Source organism: Diorhabda sublineata, chromosome 8 (assembly GCF_026230105.1).
Source record: "Diorhabda sublineata isolate icDioSubl1.1 chromosome 8, icDioSubl1.1, whole genome shotgun sequence".
NCBI lineage: Eukaryota > Metazoa > Arthropoda > Insecta > Coleoptera > Chrysomelidae > Diorhabda > Diorhabda sublineata.
The window spans coordinates 9,021,981-9,038,739 of NC_079481.1; the positions used below are offsets into that span (position 1 = coordinate 9,021,981).

The 16,759-nt window shown below is 32.0% G+C and overlaps 2 protein-coding genes across 2 annotated transcripts in view; both read right to left on the minus strand.

The window, feature by feature from the left end:
- Positions 1-16,759, minus strand: part of LOC130447206 (protein hobbit) — a 253,401-nt gene that overhangs the window by 165,442 nt on the left and 71,200 nt on the right. The window lies entirely within an intron of this gene.
- The window catches only part of LOC130447210 (G protein-coupled receptor kinase 1), a 52,456-nt gene continuing 38,467 nt past the window's right edge, over positions 2,771-16,759 (minus strand). Inside the window, exons 5-14 of the mRNA XM_056783897.1 lie at positions 15,980-16,054; positions 15,785-15,846; positions 15,122-15,173; positions 14,631-14,988; positions 11,655-11,796; positions 11,422-11,596; positions 11,258-11,358; positions 10,870-11,201; positions 10,571-10,809; positions 2,771-10,428 (exon numbers count right to left, since the gene is read on the minus strand). Coding sequence (XP_056639875.1) covers positions 10,267-10,428; positions 10,571-10,809; positions 10,870-11,201; positions 11,258-11,358; positions 11,422-11,596; positions 11,655-11,796; positions 14,631-14,988; positions 15,122-15,173; positions 15,785-15,846; positions 15,980-16,054 — 1,698 coding nt within the window. The 3' untranslated portion in view covers positions 2,771-10,266. The remainder of the gene's footprint in view (positions 10,429-10,570; positions 10,810-10,869; positions 11,202-11,257; positions 11,359-11,421; positions 11,597-11,654; positions 11,797-14,630; positions 14,989-15,121; positions 15,174-15,784; positions 15,847-15,979; positions 16,055-16,759) is intronic.

Here is a 16,759-nt window from a genome sequence, read left to right on the forward strand (position 1 = left end):
CGAGATTTACATCGGAGATGCTTTTACCACCACTTCGGGCTCTTGAGTATCATAGCTGTGAATCGGTTTTAAAACAACAACCGACCGATAGAACATATGTATACCGAGGATAAACTATTAAATCTAAACATTATTTTCATTTTTTTTGGTTAAAGAAATTTCGAGAATACTTGACACAAACCAGACGACGATTTGGATTGGACCAACGAAGGAATCTTGCATCCGTGGACTAAAGAAGAAAACAAATTGGTAAAATTTCCCGTATAAACAAGTTTAATTTTCACTTGTATAAATATTCGTATCCATAGATTCAGATTTTATTAAAATATTTCTCGTAATAGCTGAAAAAGTTTTTAGTTTTCACACTGTGGGTAGACGCCGAGTAAATAATTATTTTTAAGACCTTTCTTTCTGTTTTGGTACTAATTAATATCGATTCTCATGAATAGAATAATGAATTGATTAATTTTATTATAATTTATATTTATACTAGTTCGAGTTGATTCAAATTCCCACGTTTCTCAACTTTATCACAATACTTCGTATAATTTTCGATATACGAGGATTTTCTAAAAACTTTTCGATTTCTAAAGGACAAACAATCGATTTTAAAGGGTGAATTTGCTTCGACGATTGTATTTAAAGAGAGATTAAGTGATTTTTCATCACAACTTTTTATACATTTAAGGCTGAAATTTACTCTGAAATTGACAATTGACAACCCATTTATACCCCTAGCGAGTATCTCGAGTTTCCTAACCTTGAAATTTTATTTATAATGGGCGGTAATTATTATTTGGAAGAGTTGAAAAAGTTAAAATAAGACATATCAACTTTCCAATTTTAAATCTTTAGATCCAAAGAAAGTAAAAAAAAAACAGCAACAGTTACTTTCCTTATAATTCTATTTTTATTTCTTCGTATCGACACGAAAATGATAAATGATTTGCCGATAGCCTCGAGGCGAGATTTCGATTTCTGCTAATACGAATCGTATTTCGAAAAATCGATACAAATATTTCCAATTCGAAATATTTCATTAATCGACTGTAAATATAATAATGTCCGGCTGATAGAATGGACAGTGGGTAATGTAGAAAGTTTTTAATGGTATTCCGGTAGCGTCCGGCCGCGTCGCACTCTCGTCGTCTCTCTTTATAATAATTAAAGAGACAAAATCGTCGAAACACTTCATTAAACGCATTTTTATTCAAACCTGCCAGTTCTACTGACCTTAAAAAAACTGTAAAGTAATCACGGCCACAGAGGCGTCACCATTTTGTCTACGCCTGAATAGAAAACCGATAAAAAACAGAAGAAGACTAATTTGGAAATATTTCACTAGATGCGAAGAGAATGTGCAAAAAAACAATCAAAATTCAAATGCAATTAGATTTTTATTAAAAAGTTGGTGCCTTTTGTGCCAATAAATGCTATTTTCGACACTGCTTCTTTATATTTCCTCTTTTCTTTCATATAATTCCAACCAACGACATGCGCCGTGAAGCCGGTCCTGTCCGGTTATAATGGAAGAGTCTATAATTTGGCGAATGCGACGGTTTTTTCTGCATGTTTTTATCATAGCAGCGGTTCGTTTATATTGTTTTTTTATAACCGATTTCTAAGAAGGCCTTTTTATTAATTTGTTTATTTACTCTTTAATATTCTCGAAAATCATTTGTGATATAAATTCGTGCTTGTTTAGCAGCGAAAGTTAGTTTATAATTGAAAGTCTTAGTGAATGGAAGAAAATAATTAAAAGTTGAATAAATTAAAAAAGTATTTTAGAGTAAGTGTAATGCAACGATTTTTTCTACACGTTTTTATCACAAGAGCAATTTGTTAATATTGTTTTTTTATAACGATTTTCAAGGAAGGCCTTTTTATTAATTTGTTTATTTACTCTTTAATATTCTCGAAAATCATTTGTGATATAAATCCGTGCTTTTTAGCAGCGAAAGTTAGTTTATAATTGAAAGTCTTAGTGAATGGAAGAAAATAATTAAAAGTTGAATAAATTATAAAAGTAGTTTATTGTTTAGTGTAAGTGTGTGAAAAAAATTGAGTGAATAAGTGAATTGTGTATAAATTCACCCCACCGTTATAAATGGTTTAAATAAATAAAAAAAAATATTACAACACAATAAATTTTTAAATTTAGGTTGTAAGTACGCACTGTTTGAATTCAGCAACAATTTATTACCCTCTAATTTCTTTCAATTCGGAGTAAAGTCAAAATCAAAAAAATACTGATAGTGAAAGATCGAAACGTATTGAAATGAATGGAAGTTAGGGCAAATCCGGTACTGGTTACCGTTCCTATCTATTAGGGGAAAGTGGTTTCAATGATTCATTATTTTTTTATGCAATTTGTAGTTTTATCCTCTTCGTTTAAACATTTGGGGAAAAATCATTTAAAAAAATAATAAAAAATATTTAGTGATTAATGAATGACGGATATTTGCCATTTCGGTTTGCTTATAATTGGAATCGAATCTATTTTTGGATCGTGTTTATTGAAACTAGTTCGAGCTACTTTCACTGATTGATTTCTCTAAATTTGGCGTTCTACAATTTTTTTTTTCATAGCTACGTGAATAATATTGACGAGTCCAGTACTGTTATCGGTTCACAAAGAATGCGTCAACTTTCGTTTCGAAAGAGAGGTCGAGAAACGACCTTCATTTTTCGAAACTCATAATTTTATGTGCCTCAAAGAATTGTCTTATAGTCGATGAATAAAATGAATAAAACACGTTTTAAATCTATTTATAAATGGGTTTAATGCAATTATATACAACATCGACATCTAGAACTTAAAAACTAACATAAAGAAGATTTTCTTTTATAAATATCTATATAGTTTTTTTTCTTTAATTTTTAAATAATACCTAATTATTACAAACAATTTTTCAATATTAAATAAATACTTTTTACACGTCTACTAAATAGAAACGTCTTTACAATGTCAAATGATTTCAAACATTTCGAATCTTTTTCTTTTTTACTTTTAAATTTCGCTTTAAAAAGTGTCAGGAAATTTTGGCAGATTTATATTGCTGCTAATTATTGTTTCTTAATAATTTATTCATGAAAATCCAAGAAATACAAAATTTTAATGGCTTTTCAATATGTACCAAATAAAAGAATTTTCCTCGATACGACTTGAAAATCGATTATCGTAATTTTATTTCAGTGCAAACAATAATTTGAAAAATACTAAATGCTACTGATTAAATTTGGAATTGTTGAACAGTTCATCAGAAAAAATTCTTGAAATTCTAATTTTTTTCACGAATAATCAACGATATATCATAAAAAATAATCAAGTTGTTTAAAACTTTATTTTTTCGTAATATTTTTCATTTCGTGCATTTTTATGAATAACTTTTATATTAAATTTAATATTTACGTTTTCAAAAAACAAATTTCTAGAACCGAAAAATGAACCATTTTCTAATTGATTAAAAAATGCATATTTTGTTGTAATATAAAAAAAATCGTTAAAGTTTACTGTGTTTATAAACATCAGCTGTCAAAATTAGTTATTAAAAATCAATAATCAATGGTGATTTAACTAAATAGTTCTAAACAAACGAAAAGCTTGAATTCTAGCTATTAGATTTTGTTCAAATTCGATGATTGCTTCGTACACCAAAGACTTCATATAAAGAAAAATCGATAGGATTTAAGTCAGGTGATCTTGGAGGCCAACAATTGGGTTCCCGTCGACAAATCCATTTTTCTCTAAAACGTCAGTTTAATTTATTTCTTATCGCTGCAGCAGAATGAACAGACGCCCCATCGTTGTCTTATATTTAACGTACATTTTCCACAGTCCCCATTCACGAAAAAAGTGCGGATTTTCATCAATACCGTTAATTTTAGCTCCAAAGTTTGTTTTTGTGAAAATATTACTTTGATAAAGACTTAAAATTAGTCGAAACGTCGATTTTTATCTGTCTTTTAAAAATTATTTAAAAAACCAATTTCGAAACATTTAAAAACATAAACATGTCAAAAAGTCTAAGAAATAAGAAAAAATCACCAAATTTGATATTGATTTATGGGAAATTTTTGATTTTAATTTACAATTTTGAACACCCTATATCTCAGCAACTAGGCCCCTTAAAAGTTCGAATTTCTATATCAAAATCATTGATTTATTGATAGCGTTGTCGGTCGAATATAGAAATACCCTGTATAATTACAACAAAATATGCATATTATAAAGTTTAAATATTTTACGTTTTATTTAAGTTTTATGTAATTTATTATTAACGTGCTAACGTGTACAATTATTATCAGTGATTATGCATATCATTATATCGATTATTTTCAATCCAAATTGATTTTTCACAAAAAAAAGTATCCGCGTACTTTTTTTCATTTTTTTTTTTTGGTGCTGTTTATAATCAAAATAGTGTACGTACTATAAAATGTTTACTCATCATTTTTTTTTTATTTTTACATATTCAGCTACAAATTATTGTGTTTTCCTTCAAACGAATTCAAAAATATTTGACGGAATTTCAACATATTTCGTTTCGAAGGAAATACAAAATAATCGATAGGAACTAAATCGGGTATATATGGCGGATCTTAATATCTACAAGTCACAGCAGATGCATCAGAGCTTTGGTTTTTATCTTCTTTCTTCTAACGGTTTCCTGCTAAAGCAAGGGTCTATAAATAAGGGGTTGAAAAGCTACAAAAATTACTTTTCGAATTGATTTAATACACTTTAAAATTGTCCTTTTCTTATTTATTCGTATATTAGCGTCAAATTTATTTCTTTTCACGTCCTATTATTAATAAAATAGGAATAAAATTGTGTTTAAACTCTCTAATCGAGTCTTTTCGCTTCGTGTCGATTTTTCGTGGACTCGTGGAAATCGAATTTGTAGATGGTCAGCACTCCAACCGCTACCGAGACTCGTATCGAGACACACCAGGAGGCGCTTCGCTGAATCGAAAGACTTTTCGTTATTTTTTCCAAAAAATTCAATAAAACGCAACTCGAATTTGATATTTGTGCGATAATTTTTCAAAATGTCCAATTCACAATCAAGACCTATTGACAATTTATTTGAGAATTAAGAGTCGTACGGTGGTTGAAATATTTATATATGGTTAGGCACATTTTCTGCTTTTGTTCTCTTCACTGGTTACAGAAATAGATAATGAAGAAAAGTCTTTATTTTTCTCAATATATTTGTTATATTTTTACCCGTACATTCAAGTAAAGTCACGATTACTTTTATTTTTTTTTTATTTTTTAAATTTCGTTTTAACGAATATTTTGTGTGACTTAATATAGTTTCGATTGTATAAAAAGTGTTCTCGACATTAACTGCCTCGATAGATTTTTTTGAAAAAGGAAGAAAAAGTAACTGCAAGAAGTATTGCACACTACGCACTATTTTTTTTTGTTTTTTTTTTCGAATAGTTTGGCACCAATTAATACATAGATTTAAAAAAAAAACTCAATTATTGACAACTAGAATTTGAAAAAATAATCGAAGTCATTTAGATTTGTCAATAATTGATAATATAAACAATTTGGTCCTAAAATTTATTCATTTTGTTTAATTTAAAATATTTTTTTTTCGAGTTAATGTTGTAAGAACACCGTTACCCTATTTAGATTTCGTATTTTAATTAAATTTTATTTCTTTTTAATTGACCTGAAACAATAATTTTTTATGTATAATATTTATACGCGTTTTTCTAATTGAATCACTTATATACAGAAATATACACGCGGTATTAAATATAGACAAATAATAGATAGCGGATAAATAACAAACGCTCTGTATAATGTTTATATAGAGGTAAAAAAAAACAAAACAAAACAAAAGCAACGATCAAACTGTAACGTTTTATTTTTGAATCCAATTATATTTCGTTAAGAAAATCTCGTACGACTCCCGTATAACAATTTTCCCTGATAGTTTCCGGAGGAAATAACAAATTACGAAAAAAAAATTTGTTATATTCGGGGTCTATTGTATTTAAAAAATAATGCACAAATCATTTTGACGTTTTCGTCTTAAAATTTTGGAAAATATCGTTAAATCTTTTGGTAAAGAAAATATTACAGTTTGGTCGTACAATTTATCATATGTACAAACAGTGCAGCTGGCAATACTTGAGCTATTCTAAGAAATTAGCTTGGTGTTTTATACCAGTGAGATTGAACTTTTTATTGTTCAGTTTTATAGTATAACGTATTTATATTTATTTATATTTATATATATAATATCGGAAACCATTCTAAAAATTCATAATCACGTTCAAAATTTCTCTAACTATTATTTATATAAGTGTACAAGAATCTATAGAGGTTCCAAAATAAAAGAAAAACTGTTCCGAAAATAAAAATTCCACTCCCTATTCCCCCCCGAAAAAAAAATACATTTTGATTTTTATATAAGCCTCGTACAAATATAATAAAAAATATTATTTACTTTCATGTTTCGATAACCAACTTATCATGCGTAAAAACGAAGATTTCAAACAATTTCTCTTATTTTCAACTTGTTAACATCAGGAAAAAAACAAATTAGGAATCAAAGCTTTACGTCTTTGTCTGTATACTTTTTGATCTAACCCTATATAAAGCCTTAACTATGAAAGTAAGGAGCCTCCACTTGTGATAAAACAACAGCAACTATTTCTTGTACTGCCTCATTTCAATCATCAAACCACCCCTTTTATTCTATCACAGCTTCTCGACCTCTCACAAACATCCCTTACGAAAAATCGAAAATGCTTTCAAAGAAATAACATCAAGTAGAAACTTTCCAATTCTAATCAAATTATCTCCAATTCCACCAATTTGGAGCGTTCAATCATCCAGACGAACTCGCTTCAATTTCATCTATTTACGTTACTAATAACTAGGACTTTCCAGACAAGACTTGAACATCGTAAGAAGGATAAGAATCGGCCACTCAAGACTTGTCTTCTTCTACCGCTAAATCCATTTTGCACCAGCTCTAAATCCATTTCCAGAGATTGCAGTTTCAGTTCGATACCAATTGCAAAGACGTCCTGAACGACTTTGATCAAATCTGTTTCATGCTTCAATTCCTAAGGGTGTGTCCAGTTCGACGACTTTTTTGCACAGAGTTCTCATATACTTCGTTGGGTAGCCTCTGGATCAGTTACAAATCACAGCGCGAACTCCACGAAATATCGACAGGGTCCAATGAAAAAAGTCATGAATTGGATAATTTAAATGTTGTATTCGTGTGGGTCCATTTTGTATGTAATCGAAATAAATCAAATTAAACTGGTTTGAAATTCGTGCGTTTTTTTGCGCCACTATGTATATTGTATGTATATAATCGCACCCGTGTAAGTGGCCATAGTAGACGAGCACGTTGAAAATGGATGAAAAAAATTGGGATAAGTGGAACTATATATACGGGGTGTTGTCGATTATAAAAATAATAAGAGAAATTGTGGAAATTTGATTTTCGAAAAGAATAAAAAGTCCTTGTGACTCGATCAATAATTAGAAGCAGATTTTGTGAAATTTTAATCCAATTAAACTACAAGTAGAATTTGTTTTTTTTAATATTAATTATTCGGAAGTTGTGACAATCTGTATAAGATAAAATTACAAGGGAGGGTTTAAAAATGCCTCACGTAATCGTAAAAGACTTTACCAAACGAGAATTTGTTTTTTTTTGACCATTTTGATAAGTAACAACGGCCATATTTGAAAAAAATCACGCGTGGTTGCCTATAGCCCAGGAGCTGTCATCTTTTAAAAATCTATGTCGATGAATTTTGAGTTGTTTTGCTGGAAATTTGCGGCCGTTTTCAATTCTACAAACCGAGAGATTTTATGAGAAATTAATGTTCTTCTTCGCCAAAAACTTGATTTGTAAAATTTTTTTATGGAAAACAAAAAAAAAATTGTCCATCAAATAAACTTTAAGCAAATCATTTCACACCAAGGGATGGATTTTTCGATTTCTAAAAAAACATCGCGTTTTGTATGAGGGTTTTTTTTGGTTTGACAACTTTTTTATCGCAAAATTTCTACTTGTTTAACAATCTATGGCAAAAAACTGGAAATCGGTTTTTCCAAATATAATCCTCGATCGAAAAATGAATTTTTTAGAATTTCATATATATCTTAAATACAGGGTGGCGCAATAGAATGTGCATATTGCATAATCTTTTTTCGCGTGGGGGTGAAGGGAGCCTAGCGTAGTTGGATAGTTGTACACGTGAAATTTTTGTTTGCACGTTTTACGAAAACGGTCGGACACATTAATGAAAATCCGAGTGCAAATTTTCCTTTTCCAAGAGGCCGATTCCACGTTTAAACCACCAGAAAAAGGTCTTAAAAGATCCATTTTCATTTACATGGGTTCGTAAACCGATAAAATTGTCGTTTTTGGACCGAAAATGAAACATCAAAAAGCACTGCATAGTCCGAAAGTAACAAATGAATTATTGGCCCTTTCTTCTTTGAAGATTCACGAGGACGAAACACTCAGTTAGATATTTGACTCCAGAACTTGTGAATCCAGAGAATTTGTTTCCAACAAGTTGATTCTATGGCTAATTTCCAAAATCCCTTGTCCCCACGTAGACCTGACTTGACGCCTCTCGATTTTGTGTTAATAACTAATATTTCAATGAATGTTGCCGCGATTTATCGATAAAAAAATGAAAATCGATTTCAATAGGTACATTAATTATATATAAATAGAAATATTTTTTATGAATTAAAGCTTTTTCTTAAAACCCGTAACTTTTTTTACTTTACTGATTGTTCGACGCACTATGTCCCCATTGAAAAACTACAAATTGAAAAAAAAAAAAATTCCAAAATTAAAATCGTCACTTTCTATAAGCACCATAAAAATTTGATATAATAGATCCGAATTTAACAATTTTCGAAATATAATCAAAAAGATTATCAAAAACGTGTTTAAAAAATGTGTCTATATAGAGTGTTTAAAGTGCCCATATCTCTTAAATCACTCTGTATAACGAAAACGAAAAAAAATCAGCGAACCGAATTCGGTATAATATACAGGGCTTCTCAATAAAAAAACCATAAGGTACTTGTGGAAATTTATTTTTTTCTTGTTTTGCGGTAGACACCCTAAAATAGGGGGATAATTTTCTCTTGGGGAACCCGCTCTATTGGTGGAGCGCTTCAAAGTCTGGTGATCAATGGCAGCAAAATCCAGCTCATTTAGATGCTCAAATTGATATCGGGTCCATATGACACGAGTCAAGCCAAGGTACACATATAGAGGAAGATCAAACTACAAAACGTATCATCTGTGGCCGATTGGCTTCTCAAATGACTTTAAGTGGGACACACGAACTACGAACCCCAAATCTCCAAGATTAATACACTCCATATAAAAAAAAATCATTACACCTCTCCCGGTACTCATTACGATCCTCCAATATAAAAACGGATCAAAACTAAAAATTTCTGATATCTTAGTTCGTAGTTCGTAGGCCGTTGAAGCCTTTGAACACATAAGATTTCAAATAGACCCAATTGTCATCACTAAAGTCCGATGTCCTTTCACTCGGAACTCTTTGATATCGTTAGGCAAGTTCCGGGGTTTGTCCAGGCGTTTAAGTGCACTCCGGATCATCCGTGATGCCCATGAACGTCTTAGATGGCAGTGTCCGGTTAGAGGCCACACCAAGAATGGGTTCTATGCCCATTGGTGGGTCCCCCAGTTTGACGAGTGAGTCCGCTTCGTCGTTGCTGGATCTTCCAGACTTCACTCACCAGGTTTTGAGGAACTCTATTATTACATACACTCCGATATCTCTAACGACATTTTCGTTATCAAAAAAAAAAAACAATATCGAACGGTGTTTTGATTGGATTCAATTAAAAATGATAAGGAGAGAAAAGTTAATTGATTTTTTCAACTTTTTGAACAACAACCTTAAAACAGAACAGTTTTTCTTTCGATATACTTTTTTCTCATTTTCTTTTATAAAAATAATACGCGCACAACGCAGTCCGAATAAGTATCTAGTCGCTCGAGAAGAAATTCGTAAATAAAATGATAAATAAAGAAAAAATTTTTAAGGAAAAAAAAACGGAAAAAAAGTTTGATAAAAAATTGTCATGTTCGGTATGTTTTACTCGCTCGCGTCTCATCTTCTCTCAAAAAAACAAAAAAAAAATCATCCTCCCTCTATCTATGTAGTCCGATTCGTGTTGCCGAAGGTAAAAGAATTTTGTTTTTTTAAAACCTTTTGTTAGTTGCCGTTCGTATTGCGCGCCGTTATCAGGGCGTTTCGATTGTTGCTATCAGTACCGTAAATTTTCCCGGCCTTCTTCGCCATCGATCCCAGCAACTCTTGGGATAATTTGTGCGCCGATTTCAGAGACGTCAGCCATTCCTTCAGACCTATTTCGTCCTGAAATTAAACAATATCGAAATTTTAAATATCATTCTCGATAGGCGTCGGATTTAAGAGGAGTCTACGCCAAAATTTGTAAAATTTTTTTCCGAAAATCGTTCGGAAATTTAATCCCCGCTATTTGTTTCAGGATACTTACGGGATTCGTAAGGACGACTTTTCCTTCTCGCAATCTGACGACGATGCAATTTTCGTTTTTGACTTGCACCAAATCGGGACTGACTTCCTCTATCTGGTCCATGAATACCAATTCGGGTTTAGCCGAATCCGGATGCAATTCTAACCTATTCGGATACAATTTCGCGTACCGCATTTGCCAACTGGACGTCCAAGGTCCCCCCAATTTTTTCACGTACCCGTGTAAAATGCAGTCCGTTTCTGTAAAAGAAAATAAAAATACTAATCGACTAATATTTCAATTTAAAAATAAAAATTTACCTTTTTCGTCTAGATCGTACAATTTTTTTTGTTTGGCTCTTTTTTTGTGTTCCTGTTTATCGGCTTCGAAATTGACGGTTTCGAATACGGTTTCAGCTACTTCGTTTTGCCATCGTTCCGATATGACTAAAGGGAAATTTTTGTATAAATCTTGATCGGCTTCGGTGAGTTTGATACCTTTGGTATCTTCTTCGTCGAAAGATCCGATATCGAAGGCGTCGGCCGCGTTCACTTCCCCCCTAGGCGGTATCAAAGGAGGAGTGTATTTCTGTAAATAGACTTGTTGCCAATCGATACCGGCGAAAAACGGATGTTCTTTCACTTCTTCCGATCTAATAATCGATATAAAAAAAAATCGATTCGATACGTTAGATTTTATACAACTTACCCGTTTCCTTTACATCCCAGTCTTTTATCTATGTCCCTTTGGAGTAAAGCTTCTAAAAGTGATTTTAATTCTTTACTAAACGAATCTGGTAATTCTACGTTCTGAAATTATAAAAATCGTTAATTATATCGAAACATAATCGATTATCGTTCGGACAAACTTACCATAGTTAAAGTCATTCTATCTATCTCGTGTTTATCTTTGGTTTTGTGTTGACGGAACGGCGAATGCCCTTTGAGTAATTTATATAACATGCAACCGAAACTGAACCAATCCGCACTAGAATCGTAAGGGGTGCCTTTCGATAACACTTCGGGCGCCATATAACCGTGCGTCCCTCTAAAACAAGCGCGAAATTTCCATTTCGAAATTCTAATAAAGCTATAAATGTACTTACACGCTAGCGTGGGGTTTTTTCTTGGAAAAATCACAGGCTAATCCCAAATCGGATATTCGAACGTGTCCGTGTTCGTCTAATAAAATATTTGCAGGTTTTAAATCTCTATATACAATATATCTCCTATGCATATGTTCTAATCCTGGAAATAAAAACGCCTCCTCAACATTTTGTCTACATACATTTAAATTTGGTGCACAGCAAACTCAAATTAACGTTCCCGATTCGATCTCATTCTTTTTGAAACGATAGCACGTGATAAGTCGATGAAATGAAACACCGTCTCGTGTCAATGTCAATTATTCCGAAATTCAGGTAATTAGTTTACCAAAAAAAAATATTTGTCGACACACCCTCGTAAAAGCCGTTCGACATAATGTGATACAACGTGCAAGAAATTGCGTGCAAGTCTCTGTAAACAGTAAAAATAAACAGAATTCCTAACCTAAATTTCATCTAGTATTTCGTAACTAGTTTAACAATGAAAATAATAAAAAGTCTTACAAAATCCAGCTGATCTGTTAAGTCAAAAAATGACACAAAACCGATAATGTCAAGATCTTGTATGAAACAATCGGTTGAACTACATCTGCGCATTCTTTCGCTCAAGAAATATCATGTCTTGCATCATGTCAAGCGATCTTCAACTGAACTTCATCTTCTTATGATTTTGAGCAAAAAATATTGCGTTTTGCATTACATTGCACGTTGTTTTGCATCATATCAAGCAATCTTTAGCTGAACTTCATCTTCTTATACTTTTGAGCAAGAAATATTGCGTTTTGCAATGCATTGCACGTTGTTTTGCATCATATCAAGCAATCTTTAGCTGACCTTCATCTTTTTATGATTTTGAGCAAGGAATATTGCGTTTTGCAATGTATTGCACGATGTTTTGCATCATGTCAAGCGATCTTCAACTGAACTTCATCTTTTTATGATTTTGAGCAAGAAATATTGCGTTTTGCATTACATTGCACGTTGTTTTGCATCATATCAAGCAATCTTTAGCTGAACTTCATCTTCTTATACTTTTGAGCAAGAAATATTGCGTTTTGCAATGCATTGCACGTTGTTTTGCATCATATCAAGCAATCTTTAGCTGACCTTCATCTTCTTATACTTTTGAGCAAGAAATATTGCGTTTTGCAATGCATTGCACGTTGTTTTGCATCATATCAAGCAATCTTTAGCTGACCTTCATCTTTTTATGATTTTGAGCAAGGAATATTGCGTTTTGCAATGTATTGCACGATGTTTTGCATCATGTCAAGCGATCTTCAACTGAACTTCATCTTTTTATGATTTTGAGCAAGAAATATTGCGTTTTGCATTACATTGCACGTTGTTTTGCATCATATCAAGCAATCTTTAGCTGAACTTCATCTTCTTATACTTTTGAGCAAGAAATATTGCGTTTTGCAATGCATTGCACGTTGTTTTGCATCATATCAAGCAATCTTTAGCTGAACTTCATCTTCTTATACTTTTGAGCAAGAAATATTGCGTTTTGCAATGCATTGCACGTTGTTTTGCATCATATCAAGCAATCTTTAGCTGACCTTCATCTTTTTATGATTTTGAGCAAGGAATATTGCGTTTTGCAATGTATTGCACGATGTTTTGCATCATGTCAAGCGATCTTCAACTGAACTTCATCTTTTTATGATTTTGAGCAAGAAATATTGCGTTTTGCATTACATTGCACGTTGTTTTGCATCATATCAAGCAATCTTTAGCTGAACTTCATCTTTTTATGATTTTGAGCAAGAAATATCGCGTTTTGCATTGGTTTACAGGTTGTCTTGCATCAAGTGCGATCTGTGCCCCCCTTTCTTGCTGCGATACTAGAGAACCCAGTGTTTACAACGGATCCATCAAACCCACTCCTTCCAGCTGTTATTTCCAGAGATCTTCGTCTTCTACATTATGCGCTGCTTGGTGATTCACACTCCGAAAAAATGTGGTTGGATATTTCGTCCTCTATGTCGTATTATCTGCTAGGTCTATCGTCTTTAGGTGTGCTCCAAAAGGACTCCTGTAGCAGATCTTCTTTGGTTATAGTTTCCCTAGAAGCCCATCTCAGATGTTGTTTTTGCTTCTATCCACCTTCTTTTCCATTGTTCTGTAGCTGATAGCACAGAAGGTTGCAGGTCCCAAGCGAGTTTATCAGTTATTTCATTTCCCTTCGCTCCGGTGTATCCCGGAATCCATTGTAAGGTAATTTTATTTTTTTTGTTTAACTCTTTTAATTTTTCTCGACAATCGAGTTTGGATTTCATAATATTGGAGCTTAGACCTCTAATAGTTGCTTGATTATCGGAAATCTTCGCTAGATTGAACACATTTTTCAATTCCATAGATTTCTGCTTAAAAAATGATGCTTGGTGCGCTGCCCAAACTTTCAGAGTGTTTGGTACCGGGACCCAAATGAAAAAATTTTCAACTATTCATGTTATTATTAAAATTGAAGCAAATAACGCGATACGTCACTTGAAGACTCTAAAATCGATAAAATTAGGAAGCAGTGCGATGAAAACATTGAAATTCGAATACCAACGTCGTAAGTCAATCAAAATCTTTCGTAGGGTTTTCCGAATTTCGCATTTTTGGATTATTAAAGGCTAGAAACTTCCCCTAGAATCATAGTATGATCTCGTGATATGTCACATTAATAAGAAATTGAACGAACGTCTAAAAAGATCAGATAGATTTTCACTGAAAAATCACACCAAACTTATGATAAATCAGATTCATAAAAAGTTTGAGGATTTTTTGTTTTATCCAGTCAAATGTCAATTCAAAACGATACATCCTAACCGCGGGTACCTTATGGACGAAAAATCCTTATGAAAATATTATTGTTTGAAAAAAATTCACGTTGCAATGATATACAGAGTGATGTATAAAATATATGATTGAAAATCGAAAACGACATAATTTAATTTATTATACATAAATAAAAAAATAACTAACCTAATATGACTTCGGCGGCGTAAAACTTCATTTCGGATTCGTTGAAAACTCCGTGTTGACTAAGATGATAATGCAAATCGCCGCCGTTCATTAGATCCAAAATGAAACAGAGTTTATCGGGCGTATGGAAAGCGTACGTCATACAAACGATAAAAGGACAATCCTGTCCCGTACTGACCAACGACAACATGATCCTTTCGTTTAAAGCCAAAGTTTCGCCCTGTTTCATTTTTATCCTTTTTTTATCGAGACATTTCATCGCGTACATTTTCCCAGTATCGGCTTTCCGGCAACCGTAAACTTCGCCGAAGCCGCCTCTGCCTATTATCCTGTGAACGCTGAAATCGTTCATTGTTAACTGAAAAAAATTATAAAAAAACAAATTTATTTATCATTATTTTCACGAAAATAGAAAACGGAAAGTTAAATTTTCACTACCGATTAATATTTTCGTTGTATAACTGTTTTTTTCTTTTTTTTTTTTTACTTACCTGTATATTTAATTCTAAATTTTTCCATTGGCAGAACCTCGTATACTTATCACTGAAACACAAAATAAATTTCATCAAAATTTTTTTATAAATTTCCCTTTTATAGCTTTTTACGATGTTTTTTCAAGTTTTCTATTTGTATTTCGAACAGAACTGAATCTATCCAAAATTCGTCGAAACCAAAAATTAAATACGAAATAATTAGTAATCAAAATAACTGCAAAATCTGGGCGACCAAAAAAATTTTCAAAAAAAAAATTGCATTTATACAAAGCTTTAATTTTTTGAATACTTGCGACGAAAATCGGAATTTTCCTAATAGTATAGAGTTTTGAGACGATGAAATCGATTCAAATGTTCGGAAAAATCTTAACTGGATTTCGAAAAAACATCCACAAAAATAAAATGTACGAGTAGGAATCATCAGAAAAAGATTTATCTTCATGCTACCAATATAAGAAAAATTGTGTGACACTTTTCCACATTTTTTCTTAAAAATAAACATTGTACATCTTGTAAATTTTACGTATAAAATTTTTGAAATTTGAAATACAAAATTGTAATATAATGGCGAATGCGTCCGAATAATTGACGGAGTCGTTCAAAAATTTGGTGGCCGCGACGTGTACGCGCTCGCCAATATTTTAAATTTGTCGTACGTACCTTTCTAAAAATTTTTTGAAGGGTTCATCTCTCAAATGAGTGTAAATTTCTTCTATATAAGGCTGGAATAGAAGAAATATCAATTATTTTAAATATACAGAGTGTTTTTACAATAATTTGATTCTTTTTTCACTTTAAACACGATACATATTTTCGAATCTAATTGAGTATATTTTAAAAAGAAACTAAATTTACCTCGAAAAGAGTGACTGGTACTTCGTTTTTCGTAAGATACTTTTGAACATGCTGCAAACATTCTTTTGAATAGTCCTAGAAAAAATTTACGTCAATTTTAAGATTTTTTATCAGTTTTTTCTATTTTTTTTGACATAGATTTCACTTCTCGAGTTTAATTTCAAAACTAGTTTTTACCCGCGGCTTCGTTCGCATCGAATCCATTAAATAAGTATCAGAAATCATTATAATAGAAAAGAACGAGCTCTGTAGCTATATTAGAACCTGAGATAAAGATCTTTGATTATAGAAAAATTGCCAAAAACCTACAAAAATCCATAACTCCACATTGAATGTCCGCGCCTAGCTCCTCTCCAACTTAACCGATTTAAGTGTTCAAACACTCAAAAGAAAGAAGGTGTTTCAGCGAGTGTTCTCAAACCAAAACGAAGTCTCTATCTTGAATAGAACCTGAGATATTGAGGTTAGAACGTGTGTATGTGAAAAATTCCCATAAGTAATGTACAGGGGGAAATCGCATGTGAGTATAACTTGAGAATGGTGAAAATTAGATGAAATCCGATGGTTGATGGCTGATCTGTGCATCAATACCTTTCCTTTAAAAAAAAAATTAAGCAAATCGGTTGGATAGAACGCCTGAACGGACTCAGAATGGAAATCATCAATTTTTTTAATATATAAGATAGTTGGAACTAAATTGAAAAGAGGACTAAGTTGTAGTAACTTCATTTTTTCCTCACATTTCTCTAGGGTCTTTAATTATTTTTGAAATACAATATT